This window comes from Xenopus laevis, chromosome 8L, assembly GCF_017654675.1.
Source record: "Xenopus laevis strain J_2021 chromosome 8L, Xenopus_laevis_v10.1, whole genome shotgun sequence".
Taxonomy (NCBI): Eukaryota; Metazoa; Chordata; class Amphibia; order Anura; family Pipidae; genus Xenopus; species Xenopus laevis.
Genome location: NC_054385.1, coordinates 98,009,078 through 98,024,042, shown reverse-complemented (window position 1 = coordinate 98,024,042; position 14,965 = coordinate 98,009,078). Strand labels below are relative to the sequence as shown.

General features: G+C 38.6%; 1 protein-coding gene across 4 annotated transcripts in view; it reads left to right on the top strand.

Annotated features, from left to right (window-relative positions):
- Positions 1 to 14,965, top strand: part of LOC108698981 (papilin) — a 51,728-nt gene that overhangs the window by 11,757 nt on the left and 25,006 nt on the right. For all 4 annotated transcript variants that reach the window (XM_041573291.1, XM_041573290.1, XM_041573292.1 and 1 more), the window contains 5 exons: positions 1,092 to 1,152; positions 5,678 to 5,793; positions 11,548 to 11,608; positions 13,196 to 13,298; positions 14,229 to 14,359. In XM_041573291.1, the coding sequence (XP_041429225.1) occupies positions 1,096 to 1,152; positions 5,678 to 5,793; positions 11,548 to 11,608; positions 13,196 to 13,298; positions 14,229 to 14,359 (468 nt within the window). In that variant the 5' untranslated portion in view covers positions 1,092 to 1,095. The remainder of the gene's footprint in view (positions 1 to 1,091; positions 1,153 to 5,677; positions 5,794 to 11,547; positions 11,609 to 13,195; positions 13,299 to 14,228; positions 14,360 to 14,965) is intronic.

The window sequence follows — 14,965 nt, the reverse complement described above, 5'->3', positions numbered from 1 at the left end:
GAAAGATCCCTATGTCGGTGTATTTTTTCCAAAAACGATTGCCAGCCTTGGAAAAGAAAACCAATGTAAGCCACTAGGGTGACATATTGACACCCCACCCCCTGTGAATTTCCCTTTCCTCATTCTTTTAAAAAGAAAGGGATAAAAAAAGGAAGAGTTTGAGGTGAAGATTGGAGAACCATATAGTCAAGACAAAATATTGAAAAGGCACTATTAAGGATGCTAAAAATGATATGTTGTGGAGGGACAAGAGAAAAAGAAAGAGTTGAAAGTAAAGAGCAAGAATGGAAAAGGTGACGCAAGAGAGTTCATAACCCATAGTGGTTGTTATATAAAAATCAGTCATGTATGTTTATTGCATGGTACAGTAGAAGATGCCCACAAAAGCATACATAAAGGCTTTTTAACCATTTGAAGAGTTGGTGGTGCTGTTAAATCTTCTACTACACAGTTTGCCAATGGTAAGTGGCCATTGTAGAATGTGCACCATCGCCAAAGAAAACTAAGAATCGATGTGCTGACTACTCTTCTCCTATTGCATGGTACAGTACATGAGAATATTTTTAAGTGACAAGATAAGTCCTTAGAGACCTCCAATAAGCCCTCTGGACTTGCTGAATAAAATGCTATTTATTATATCTCACGAAGCAAAACTTCTATTGCATCACACATTTTATTATACAGTTCAAAAGCGACAAAATTTTAAAGCATTACGAATGCTGGTCCGCCTTACCGTTTAACCTTTAATACCCTGTTATTGTAGTATGGCTCGGTCCCTAAAAGAGAGCCATGGTTTTACACGGTTAATCACCCCCAATAATGTCACTTGTACCTTTCAAGTAGCTAAAACCTTGCTTCATTCAGCAAAAAACAAATTCACGTTGCTGTGAGGATTTTCATAAAATAGTTGCAGTTCATGCATTGGCGTGTTTAGCTTAGAGAGTTGCAGTTCACCTATTGCTGTAAGAAATTCTTGTTGTTGCCCAGGCACCTCACAGGGCTCTTAGGGCTGTCTGTATGTTTTAAAGCCGTGTAAATGATCTTTAGCCATTACATTCCACTCTAATGGTTGTTTTATTTATTTTTTATAGGAAAATGAAGATTCCATTGCTATTGTGTATAATTATTGTTGTGCTGAAGCCTGCATTCCTGGTAATTATTCTTTTCTCCTTATTAAAGCTGAATATCTACTATATATTGAATGCTTTAGGGTTTGTTACCTAGGTCCTATGATTCGTTTAATACAGTGGAATTGGTAAAACCAGAGAAAGCAGGACAGAGGACATTTCTTGATACAGGTGGCCTAATGCTTACATATGTGTCAATGCATTGCTTAGTTACATTGTTTAAATAATCTATATCCTCCTTTACACACAGTGAAACACTTCTGCTCTAGAACCCCATGCCTCCCAGAGGGGACCAAACATACCAACAATTAAATTATTTAGCAAATTTGTGACTTTACAATTATGTTTTCATGTTTATTTTAATCTGGGGCATGTGTCTAATGAAAGAGGAACATCATTTAAACTCACATCAGGACTAGATACTAGTAAACCTCCTGCCTTCTGCTTCTCTCAGATATAACTGATGCACACATATGTGCAGAAGTTCATGTCTGTATGGAGAGATGTTTTGCTTTCAAAAGTTTCTAATAAGATAATGCCTGCAACTGTGTTATAGTCTACTTTAATATTCTGTTGTTTGACATCTGTAAACCCACAGCAGATGTTAGCCTTAGGGCTGTGCATACCTTTGTAGAAGGTTTAAAGTGAGCCTGACATGCTTAAATCAGTGATTTGGATTTACAGGGGATGGTATAGGAAATGCAATAAATACAAATGTATATGTGTAAAAATGACATATATAGAGAACTCACATCTAATTTTAGCAGCACCACTGTTTTTATCAAGCCTCACTTCCTGGCTTTATCTTGCCTCACTTCCTGGCTTTATCTAGCCTCACTTCCTGTTTTTATCTAGCCTCACTTCCTGGCTTTATCTAGCCTCACTTCCTGGCTTTTGGCACATGCAATTCGCTCCGGTGTTTGCGCATGCTAAGGGAACCCCTAGGTTTGTAACCCAGTGGGTCCCCAATGTCCAGTCCGACCCTGAATATAAATAAATACACTAGCATTCAAGCATAAGTGCAAGAGAGACAAGAGCCCAATGTCCAGTCCGACCCTGAATATAAATAAATACACTAGCATTCAAGCATAAGTGCAAGAGAGACAAGAGCAAGGAGGTCCCTGCCCCATAAAGCTTACTGTGTGTGTATAACTTACAGATCCCAATAAATGCTGCAGTTTACAGTGGCTGTCACTGCCTCATAAGTGTGCTCCTGAGTCAGATGTGCTCCAAGAGGAAGAGTTTAAATTTATTTTTGAAGCGTTTGAGGGAAGATCCTGCATGATATTTAATTAATTCTATAGATTATCTCCAGAGGAATTCAGGGTTGGCATTCTTAATGTAAGGAGCAGCAAGAGAGGAAAGTTTCATGTGGGGAAAACAGCAGGTTTAGTGGGTGGTGAGAGCAGGCGTTGTCACTGAGCAGAGGGGAGCAGTCGGCCAGGGATGCATGGAAACTATAGAGAAGAGATGTAGTGAGGTGCAAAGGTATGAGAGCTTTGAAAGTTACAAGAAGGGGTTTATAAGTTATTTGCTTTACAGGAAGCCATGATAAGAATTTCAGTAGTGGAGGGGTCTGTTTTCTTTGAGATTAGGGGGTACTTAAAATTAAGTTTTTAATAAAAAAAGTGACAATTCTTTTGGCTTGATGTATCTGTCCACTGATGGTGTTCAAAGGAGGAAGTTAGACAGAGAAAATGAGTGGCAAGGTTGTGAAGGATCATCAATGTGGCAGTTCAGATCATCAGGGATGATAGCAGTGTTGTAAGTACAGAGGAAGAAAGAAAGCCAGGTTTCAAAATCAGTCAGGAGGGAAGCAGAGAACACATCTAATGGTGGTTTGTAAATGATGGCATGGGAGAGTGGAAAGTCTGATGAGTATAGACTTCAAAAGATTTGAATTAGAAGACTAGAAGAATAGGAGTATGTTTGAGCCAATAGTTGGAAGAGAGAAGAAATTTCACTCCTCGTTGCATCCAGTGGTCCAATGAGTGTAAGGGAAAGAGAGGCCCCCATGTGAAAGCACAGCCTCAATGACAGTGTCATTCTGGGAAAAGTAGAGTGTTCTGTTTGTGCAAGTACATAAAATGATTTTGAGTAAAACAGTCCAATAAATGTGGATTTGTTAAAGAGCAGATGTTGGGAAGGATACAACAAAATGAGAGTTAAGAAGAAGAAAGTTGGAAGAAATACATTTAACTAAAAATATCAATCTGGCACAATAGATTGTTTTCATTCATACAAGTCACTCCCCAAGTGATTCAATCTAAGCTCTTTATCTCATTCTCATTAATTAGGTTCAATTTTAACAGGGGGCAGTTAACATCGCTGCATGTTTTCAACATGAGGGAGGAATCTGGAGCAAGCCAGTTAGACAGTTCAGATAGGGAAGCTTTACCCGAATACATGTCCTAATACATGCCTCCCAACTGCCCTCAGTTTCACAGGACGTTCCCATGATATTGACTCAAAAAGGAGTAGAATGGGAGCATGGCTGCAAGTACAGGTATTGGATCCATTAGCTCTGAATTATGGGAAGGCCATCTCCCATAGACTGCATTATAATCAAATAACTCAAATGATTTCCTTTTTCTCTGTAATGATTAAACAGTACCTTGTTTTATCCCAACTAAGATATATTTAACCCTAATTGGAGGCAAAATAATCCTATCAGGTTTACTTAATATTAAAATGATTTTAAGTAGACAAGTTATGAATATCCAAATTAAGGAAAACCCCAGGTCCCGAAAATTCTATATAACAGGTCCCATATCTGTAGAACAGAGACCTAATTTTGGCAAATGTCATTTTATTGGGGGGAAGCAAACCTCTAAAAGATGCCTTTTGTTATATGCAGTACGCAGGGCACATTTTGAGGTTCTGTAGCAATGGAAATCTCCGACTGAACTTTTTACGCCCCCTTTTTCCTGTGATTGATTTGAGGCCTAAAGGAATATAACTGTCATTTGTAAAAATGCAATATGCTCAAGTAATTGTCAGATTAAAGAGCCCTAGATTTTACATTAAGATAGGCAAAAACATATAGGGTTATCTCTAGGACAAGAGTTATATGCTTTAAATCTTCCCTGATAACTAATAACATTCCGCAGGTAGTAAATGTATTTTATGTCCCAATGCTGTTTGGTGATACATGGCATTGATCTAGAATAAAATTTATTTGGATTATGAGATGCATGTGAGTCTTTAAATCCCTGCTTTGTTGTGCTTAATACCTATGCTGAGATTGACCTAGGAATTCCTAGGTCAATAGCTTAGCCAACAGTTTGGGACTATCCTCGGCATTTAGGGGCATATTTATCAAGGGTCGAATTTCGAATTGAAAAAACTTTGAATTCAAAAAGACCAACCGAAATTAAGTTGAAGTTTTTTTTGGTCGAATAGGTCCGTTTTTGATCGAGTAAGTTCATATTCGGCTGAATTCGAATTGAAGGAATATCACATTCGATAGAATTCGATTCAAAGTTTTCCCCCCCCCAAAAAAACTTGATTTTTCAAAGTCCACCAGTTGACTCCAAATGGGTTCTAGGAGGTCCCCCATAGGCTACAACAGCAATTCGGCAGGTTTTAGAAGGCGAATGGTTGAAGTAAAATTTTTAAAGAGATAGTACATGATAAATTTCGATATTCGAATTTTTGAATTGTTTTCAAATTTGAATCGAATTTGGACGATTCCCTGGTCGAAGTACACAAAAAATAGCTCAAAATTTTTTCAATCGAAAATTCACCTCGACCTTTGATAAATCTGCCCCTTAGTGTAAGACAGACAGATCAAGCTGAATTTGAAAAATGAATCCCTAAGGGTAAGGGCACACCTGGTGATTCGGGGAGATTTATTCGCCTGGCAACTAATCGACTCGTCTTTGTGGCGACTAATCTCCCCGAACGCTTTCCCTCTTGCGCCTGCTATAATGAAAAGTCGCCTGCGGGATGCCACCCGCAGTGCTTCGTATTCCGAAGTCGCCCGAAGTTTCCTCAACTAGGAGCTGCAATTTCTCAAGGAGTCCTGATATGCAGATTTATTTATACACCCCTTAACTAACCCTTTTCAGAAACAGATGGCTAATTGCTTCCTAGCAATTTTCTCCTCAAACTGAATTGATTATCTTTCCACACAAACTTGGCACTACTCCTTCTTTCTACATTTACTGCTGATAGCATTCTCATTAACACTGTGGATTTAGTAATGCTGCGTTCGGGTAAATTTTGACTTTTTTCTCTTAGACCCCATTTTATCCAAATAATCCACATTTTTAAAATAATTTCCTTTTTCTCTTTAATAATAAAACAGTACCTTGTACTTGATCCAAACTAAGATCTCATTTATCCTTGCTGAAGGCAGAAGAGTCATATTTCGTTTAATTAATGTTTACATGATTTTGTAATAGACTTAAGGTTTGAAGATTACGGAAAGATCGTTTGTCTGTAAAATCCCAGGTTTCTGAGCATTCTGGATAATAGGTTCCATACATGTAGTTTTTTAATTGTTGCAGTGAACAATTAGCAAGAACCCTAAGCGCTTTTTTTTACAGTTAAGAAAATCCAAACGACAAAGTGACTTTTGGGACAACTGGGGAGAATGGAAGGAGTGCAGCCGTACTTGTGGGGGAGGAGTAAGTTTCAGAGAGCGCCAGTGCTACTCCCGCAGGTAAGAGACTCTTTATTGTTGTTCATAAAATAATTGCAACTGGTCCTTTATTTTCGAGATTGCTAGGGTCTGAAATTGGCTCTAAAACAACAGGCACTTGAAAAAAGTAAACTCTTTGCCAGAGTTTAAAAATAGCATTTACATTTAAAATAATTAAAGGGCAATATACACCCAAGCAGGTTTTTGGAGCCCCCCCCCCAAAAAAAAAATTCTATGTACATGATAGTTAGAGAAATTATAATTATTTTATGAGTTTAGAGACTAAACTGTGAAAGAGCAGGCATTTTAAAGAAGATTTAAAGGAGAAGTAGGGTAAAGTGAGGCTTTCTTTGGGATGGGAATGGTCAAAATGCGTTATTAGAAACGATTTAGTAGATACATTAATGGCTGCATAATTATGGGCAACTAGTGATGTATGGGTTGACCTGAAAACTATGACGACCTGCGGGTTGAGCACAGGTTGGGTGGGTTCTGGTTACTATTGCGGGTTAGGATTGGGTGCAGATCAGATTGGGGAAGTACCTCCTCCACTGCTCCCGAAGTTCCCTTGTTTTAGAACCAGAAGCGCACACAGAAGTACTGTACAGAGCAAGAAGATTTGGGTAAAGGTTGGGTGCGGGTCCTACAATTAGTCTGGCTTCTCTGTTGATGTGTATACAATAGTGTGGTCTGTGCAGCAGTGCAAAGGGTAGAATGATGAGAACTAATTAGGAGAGCAGTATCTGGATTGATGAATAATATTAATTGTTTACTTGAGGCTAGGCATAAAACATTAGTAAGAGAGCTGACTCCTATGATGTCCCATCAATCCAATGTAACATGGTGCCATTTTATGCTGATGACTCTTTCTTGAAATCAAAAAGGTATCACCATGAGCCTTAAAAGTACATCCCAGTAAGAACAGAACAATCAGCTGCTCTAAACCCTGAGTAAAGAAGAAAAATAGCTGGAGAGCACACCTTCTTGCTTTTAAAAGGTTTTCATTTTATTTTGCAGAAAATCCTGCACAACATATTTCGGCTACAACGGCCTCCATCAGGTGCCGTTGTAGCCGAAACATCATGTGCAGGATTTTCTGCAAAATAAAATGAAAACCCTTTAAAGCAAGAAGGTGTGCTCTCCAGCTATTTTTCTCCTTTACTTGGAATCTTTGCACTCTGGCACGGGGTCTGCGGCTCGTTGAGAAGCACTTAATACACGGATGAACATTATCAGGACAACTCCATATCTAATCTGCTCTAAACCCTAATCAACATAGGAAAATGACAGCCAGAATGAAATAGCATCACGTATCTTATAAAGCATAAAAATGCCCATGAGCTGCCTGGTACAGAAAATATGCCCACAAACCCTTATGTTTTGGTCTGTGAATCATTTGTGTATCCACTGGGTTTGCTCTGCCTGTGCCAAGTGCTAACTATGCAAAGGGGTTCTGTACCCCTTATTATGTGCAATACTAGTCTAATGATATTTGTGATAGCCCTAAGCTACTTCAGCACACACAGGGCTACAGTCATGACGTATTTAACACACAAATCCAAGTGGCTTCATCTGTATTTCTGCAAGGTGGGCATTCGACAAGCTGAGTAGAGGAATGATCTTCACTCTAAAACAGTAATATGTTTCTCGCTGGGGCTTGATCTTACAGATGGCACATAAGGTTTTGTAGCTGAGAAATGAATAAGGTCTAACAGTACTTTATTAACAGCTTCAGACAGTTATTTTTTTTTCAAGATGACAAATGCCAGAAGGGTTTACAGCAAACACTTGTACTTGCTCTAGGATCCCTTACTCAATGAAAAAGGCCCTTCAAGTACACTGCAAGCAATTATCACTTTACCCTGAACTACCAACTTGAATTCCTATACCGATGGAGAACACATGGGGTGCTAAACCTTCTTTATCCCTCAGTAAAGCCTCTTAATGCTCTACTCACTTCCCTGGTCCATCTCTCAATCCTAAAGTAAGCTGAATAATAGTGGCATAACTAGATGTTACTGGGCCTTGCAGCATATTCAATTTAGGTGGCCAAAATATTGATAAATTGGCCTACTTTAACAAGATATATTAATTAGGGCCTCACTAGGCCCCCTATGCTCCTGCTCCTGGGCCCCCTGCAACTACAGGGTCTGCTTCCTCTGTTTCCTAGTTAAAGGGGATGTAAAGGCAAAAAATAAAATCCAATTTTACTTTCTATTATGAAAAATAAATCTATCTCCAATATACTTTAATTAAAAATGTCTACCATTTTTATAAGAAATCTGACTGTATGCAGTGAAATTCCCCCTTCGTTTTACTTGCTCTGACTGCTGTGGATAGGAAACTTCAGACGGTCCCTAACTGCTCTGCAGGGAAACTATCATACTGGCAGGGGGGAGCGGACTACCCCCTGCAGCCAACTTTGAAAGCATAAATCATTTGTTTAATTAGGATTCTGGTGCAGTAAGTTCAAGTTTATATTTAGTATACAAAATACAGCATTTCTAGCATTATTCTATTTTAGACTTTAGTTCCCCTTTGTGAACATAGGATCTAACCTTGTACCACCTTTTTTTATGCGGTACAAAGTGGTTTCACATGGCTACCCCACTGGGGGTACATCTGGCATCCATATACCAGTGAGGATACCCATACCTGGATGGGGAACACCTCCTCACACCCAGCGGTCCTGGGCATGTTGCTAGTGCAGAGAGCGCAATTGCACTCTCTGCATTCGAAGAGCCGAATTTCCGGGTTGAAAAACAGAAATTCGGCTCTTAGATACCTGGAGCAGCATTTTTGCCACCCCTGGCAACCGGGGGGCGCTGCCTCCTAAGGCGAGTGTCTCAACTTGCCTCATTGGTGGAGCACCCCTGCTCACATCATACATAGCAGAATGACAGACCTTTTCTAGGGCTACTACCAAATGATATAAAGGTAGATATGTATATCTATACCATCACACTACTGACTGCACAGTGATGAAATGGGATCATTTTTACATGGACCCTGAAATCCCTAAAAGTAAAATAATAAAATAGTGTTGCTCATTTCTTTTATTCTTAATCACTAAGCCGCTCCTTAACCTATAAAGCAGTTAACTTTACTAAAACTAGCTTATACCTGGTACATAAATATCAACTTTCAAACTAAAGAAACGGCTATATTGCTATTAGCAATTTTTTAAATACCCTTGCTGCCCTCTACAGTTCATACAATTACAATTGTGCCCTCGATTCATATCAGTGTGCAGTATATACACAGTGTACCATTGATATGGACACAGATAACAGAACTACTGATGATGTGGCGATATTTTAGATGCACGGCATTCTCCCTTTGGGTGAGGCTCAGATGCAGTTACTAAATAATTTCCTTGTGGTAACTTGTTTTGCGTCCTGGATAAAATCTATTTTAAAGGGAATCTAATTCAAAAACTATGCCGTACATTTATTGCGCTTGGAATACATATATTATTGTCAATAGCATTTTACCTTCTTAGGCTCTGTTTTTCATAGAATGTTCAGTTTTTATATCTTCTGTAACTGTCTGCTCTTGCCAAAACACAGCAGGCTTCCCTGACACATTAAAGGTAAAATATACCCTTGAGAGGAAGGTAAAATATACCCCACCCATTTATTGTTCAGCACTATGGAATATGTTGACACCTTATAAATGTGTTGACAAGAATAATTATTTTTGTTATTACATGATTGCACAGATTAAAGGGAAACCATGATAGTCCATGACCCCTTTATGATCACACAGTTTTCTAACCCCTCCCTCAACTTGTTCCATTATTATGAGAAGATTCTGGAATCCATCACTTGACAATGACCTAAGGGGAGGGACAGGGAGGAGTTGCATTATTCTGCCAGCCTAAGGAAATAGTTCATCTCTGACTTGTGTGAACCATAGGGGCAGATTTACTAAAGAGCAAAGTGATTAACACTAGCGAAGATTCGCCAGTGTGACGTCATTTTGTTACTTTGCCGATTTACAACGGTTGATGGCATAATTTCGCTAGCGAAGGAGATAGACTCTAGCGGTAATTCGCTCCCTTACGCCTGGTGAAGTTGCGCTATCTTTATATTATTAAGGTTTCCCAGGCTTGTGTAGTGTAATGTATTTGCTACAACATATACGTCCATTTAACTTTAACGTCCCGCCGTATGCAAATAAAGCACCGCTAGTGCAACTTCTCTTCGAAGTTTGCGATGTGAGCGAAGCGGACGCTAGCGCAAATTCGGCGCTTAGTGAATCTGCCCCATAATGTTTTCCTTTCAGTCTATGGAATCGTGTACATCTGTGTATGTATAGTTATATCTAATATATAGATATCAGATAGCATTCATGCACCTTGTCTAAATTAGGCAAACTGAATGATCCCATGTCAAAAACTGGGGGTATATTTTTCCTTTAAGGTTAATGCTGTTCCTGACTGCAAAAGACTTAGAATAAACCATGGTGATCACCAGGGGTGTAACTGCAGAGGAAGCAGGCCCTGTGGCTGCTGGAGGGGCCCAGGAGGTATAGGGGCCCCATGAGACCCACATAAAGAGCATTTCAACATATATTGGTAAAACAGGACAATCTCTGTTGGGGGGTATAATATTTGCTGTGGGGCCCATTAACATCTAGTTACACCACTGGTGGTGAGAAAGGCTGGGTAGTAACATGACAAGAAATTTCTGCTTTATTACATTAGTCAAGATGATGTGTTTCAGATGCCCATACTGAAATGAACATGCATCAATCAGAACAAGTATTGTTATCTCTGTTTCTAGACACCACCAGAAGCCATTCAGTCTCTGTTAGGTATCAGTCTGGATCTACTAATAGCCTGTTGTTATTATGGTGTAAGATATGTCTCTGGCACGTAGGGGAAAGTACATCAAATGATTATGGAATTCCTTCTCAACAGCATATTTTGAATACCTATTCAAGTCTTAGCTTAGCTAGTTTTTTAGAATTAATTATTAGTTCTATGTCAAATTAAAAAGCTTGATTTTTTTTTTTAGAGAAAACATTAGACAATGCAGATTTGAGGCTTCTTGAAGTAGTAATATCTTGAGCTGGACATCTCTATTATTACCGATGATATATATTAATATATTGTGTCCTTTATATTTTTATCAACATGTTTCCTCCAATCCCCTGTTATAGGGCCTGGATAAATATAATCTCTACTCTTCCCTACAAGTGGCCATTGTGGCAAAGTTTTTTACTATTGATATAAGACTTTTGTTGGCTTGTGGTTCATACTCAAGGCCTTTCATTCATTGAGTGGGGTCTATTGTATACCTTTGTCATTCTGTCAGTAGACAGAAATTTAAAGAAATTTATTTTCTTCTTCTTCTTCTTTTTCTTTTTCTTCTTTTTCTTTTTCTTTTTCTTTTTCTTTTTCTTTTTCTTCTTCTTCTTCTTCTTCTTCTTCTTCTTCTTCTTCTTCTTCTTCTTCTTTTTCTTTTTCTTTTTCTTTTTCTTTTTCTTTTTCTTTTTCTTCTTTTTCTTCTTTTTCTTCTTTTTCTTCTTTTTCTTCTTTTTCTTCTTTTTCTTCTTTTTCTTCTTTTTCTTCTTTTTCTTTTTTTTCTTTTTCTTTTTTTTCTTCTTTTTCTTCTTTTTCTTCTTCTTCTTCCAAACAAGGGTCCTTCTTCTTCCGTACAATAATCTAACAAACAAGGGTTACAGAATAAAAATGGAATTTATAAAATAACTTTATCAAGGATTTTATTGGTTTTCTAATTGCATTTTTTCTGTGTTGTTATTTCTTAGGGCAGATGGGGGATCGAATTGTATTGGACCAACCAAAAACTACCGGTCCTGCAATGTACAGGTAAATAAGTCCGTAAGAAACTATGTAACTGTGAATAATTTCTTTTCAGAGGAATTTCATACAGAGCAGACAGGTGAAAAGTACAATAAAATCAAAACTGCAGCTTCAAACATGTTATTATTGGATATTCTCACAAAAGAAAATAGAACAGTGGCACACCCTTGATCAGATAAGCCTGGTGCTCAATATTAAAGGATTCGGCAATCTCCCAGTCAACGAATAGAAAAGATACCAGCACACAAGGCATTGGAGTTGCAGGGAACACCCATGCTTTTTTAATATGCATAAATGCAACGTTTCGGGCCACTCCCCTTTGTCAAGCAATGCAACCGTTCTGAATGGTCAAAATCTCATCCATTATCCATGACATGGCTTTTCTAAATAAACACATTTTCACTCTAAGGATTTGTTTTTGCCCAGAAGAAGCCATTTGATCTAGGTTAGATTGAAAAAGCCAGAGGTAGGATAATGTTCTCCAATGTGGCGTTAAAAAGTTATAAAATAGCCATCTGTAAACTATTTTTTGGATGGTGGCCAATAATGTTCAAAAATTCAGAAACACTGTGCTATTTTTTTTCCAAAAGATGCCTGGGTTTTCTGGCCATCTAATTTATTTAATTTCCTTTATTCTGCAACACCTAGAACTAAAAATAATGTTACCATATGCCTTTCCCAAGAGTTTCCCCTGGTAGATCCAACATGAGATCTCTTTAACACTGCATTCTTTGTGGGGAATTCTTTTCAAAAATGGATCCCGCGCTTACCCTGAAAACTATAAGCCTAAAAGTTTGACATCTGTGGTAGGAAAGCTTTTGGAAGGGGAAATTAGGCATAAGATACTTTGTTTGAATACATTGTTGCCCAGTTCTCTAGTTCAGTCAAATCACTCTGCAAAGTGGCGACAAACTGGCAAATGAGATTCAGTATTGATCAATGCAAGATTATGCACTTTGGTACTCTCACTACATTTAACTTCCTACTATATCCCCTATAATCGGGCTTCCATCCTACTACTCCTTACTAAATTATCAAACGACTTGCTTACTGCTGAATCAAGGGGCTACTACTCTCTGTTACCTCTGTTTGACCTATATGCAGCTTTTGACACTCTCAGTCGTTCTCTCATGCTCCATATTCTATCCTCACTGGGGATTCAAGAAACTGCACTATCTTGGATCTCTTCCAATCTCAAATACCTCCTTACCTCACCCTCTTCTTTCAGTTTTCAGAAGGCTCCATTCTTGGATCCCTCCTATTTTCAATCTATACTGCTGGTCTTCTCTTCAGCTCGTTTAGGTCTCCGTATCATTTATATGATGATACTGTTGCTACTCAAGTCTACTTCTCCTCTCCAAACCTTTCCTCATTTTAGCTTGTGTCATGGACTGTCTAACAACAATTTATGCATATATGATTAATTAATAAAAATTGTAAATAACTTGGCCCAGTATTGATCCTTGTGGTTCTCCACAAGTCCAAAGTATCAAAATATGTTCTATGTACATACATTCTGATGCCCAGCAGTTTTGCCCAGTGCTCTAACCATATGCAACTTTGTTGTACTTGTTTTTTTTTTTTGTTACATAGGAATGCACTGAGGGCTCTCGTGATATACGTGCAGAGCAGTGTTCAGAATATGATGGAATGGAATTCCAAGGCAAAAGGTACAAGTGGCTTCCATATTATGGAGGTAAGGAAGGCATTTCTTCTATTACACCAAGTTATAGCATCCCTCTAAACCGTGATAAAATGTAATTATGGTTTCAAAACATGTTAACATAGTTACATAGTTAAATTGGGTTGAAAAAAGACAAAGTCCATCAAGTTCAACCCCTCCAAATGAAAACCCAGCATCCATACACACACCCCTCTCTACTTTTAATTAAATTCTATATACCCATACCTATACTAACTATTGAGTTTAGTATCACAATAGCCTTTGATATTATGTCTGTCCAAAAAATCATCCAAGCCATTCTTAAAGGCATTAACTGAATCAGAATCACAACATCACCCGGCAGTGCATTCCACAACCTCACTGTCCTGACTGTGAAGAACCCCCTACGTTGCTTCAAATGAAAGTTCTTTTCTTCTTGTCTAAAGGGGTGGCCTCTGGTACAGTGATCCACTTTATTGGTAAAAAGGTCCCCTGCTATTTGTCTATAATGTCCTCTAATGTACTTGTAAAGTGTAATCAACCCCAACTTGTAAAGTGTAATCAACCCCAACCTTGACAGTCTCCCCTCATAATTTAAGTCTTCCATCCCTCTAACCAATTTAGTTGCACTTAGTCTCTGCACTCTCTCCAGCTCATTTATATCCCTCTTAAGGACTGGAGTCCAAAACTGCACTGCATTGTCGTTTATAATTAGAAAGGAAACTTTTGAGGGACTTTTTTCAGTAGATATTGTAGTGGGCAGTGTGATGGCCCAGACATCTCTGCATGCATTTACTGTATTTCATAGATGGAAAATCTTTACCTATGGGAGGTCTATAATATCCTTCATTAAGGCATTTATAGACATTCTATTTTTTTTAAAATGTTACATTGCATTCATGTCTTGTTCGTAGAGCGAGAGAGTCTATACGTAGCCAAAATAACAAACCTATTTCATTTTAGCCTCCAATAAATGTGAGTTGAACTGTATCCCTAAGGGAGAGAATTTCTACTACAGACACAAGATGGCTGTGCTTGATGGGACCCCATGTGAGCCAGGAAGAAAAGATATATGCATTGAGGGTGTGTGCAAGGTAGGCCTATGGTATGGTAATCCATATGTTCCTTTATAGTACAGAAGTGTGAGTCTAATGTGAAATACTGTAGGTATCAGACAGTATGTATACAATGACAGGAATTCTCTAAGTTTGCCCCAAGACTCTGTCCTCAGAGAGTGTGATGAACCAGACATATTGTTCATTTATCAGGTTAGACTACTTAAAAAAAACGTTGTTGTTTTTTGGGTTTCCAGATATGTACTTACATCAGGAGCTTTCTGAGGATTCTGTGCCATTACTTTTTTTTTCCAGAAGTGTCAAACAAACACATGGTCTACAGTTAGAAAACTGTACTCCCCTCAAGTATGGCTCTTGCACAAACAATGTCTGCAATGTAGCCATCACGCTATGTTCAGTGCCGTTTCTGGCTAAGGGGAAGCCTGAAGCCGTTCCTTCAATTGCCACCCCCAGCGCTTACCTTTGCTGCGCCAGAGGGAGTTTGAAGGGGTCGCATTGCTAGTGCGGAAAGTGCAATTGTGCTCTCTTGCGCTAATTTCCAGTTTTAAAAAACAGAAATTAGGCTCGTAAAGGTACCAGGAGCGACTTTTCGCCGCCCTTGGTAATGTGAGGGTAACTGCCTCA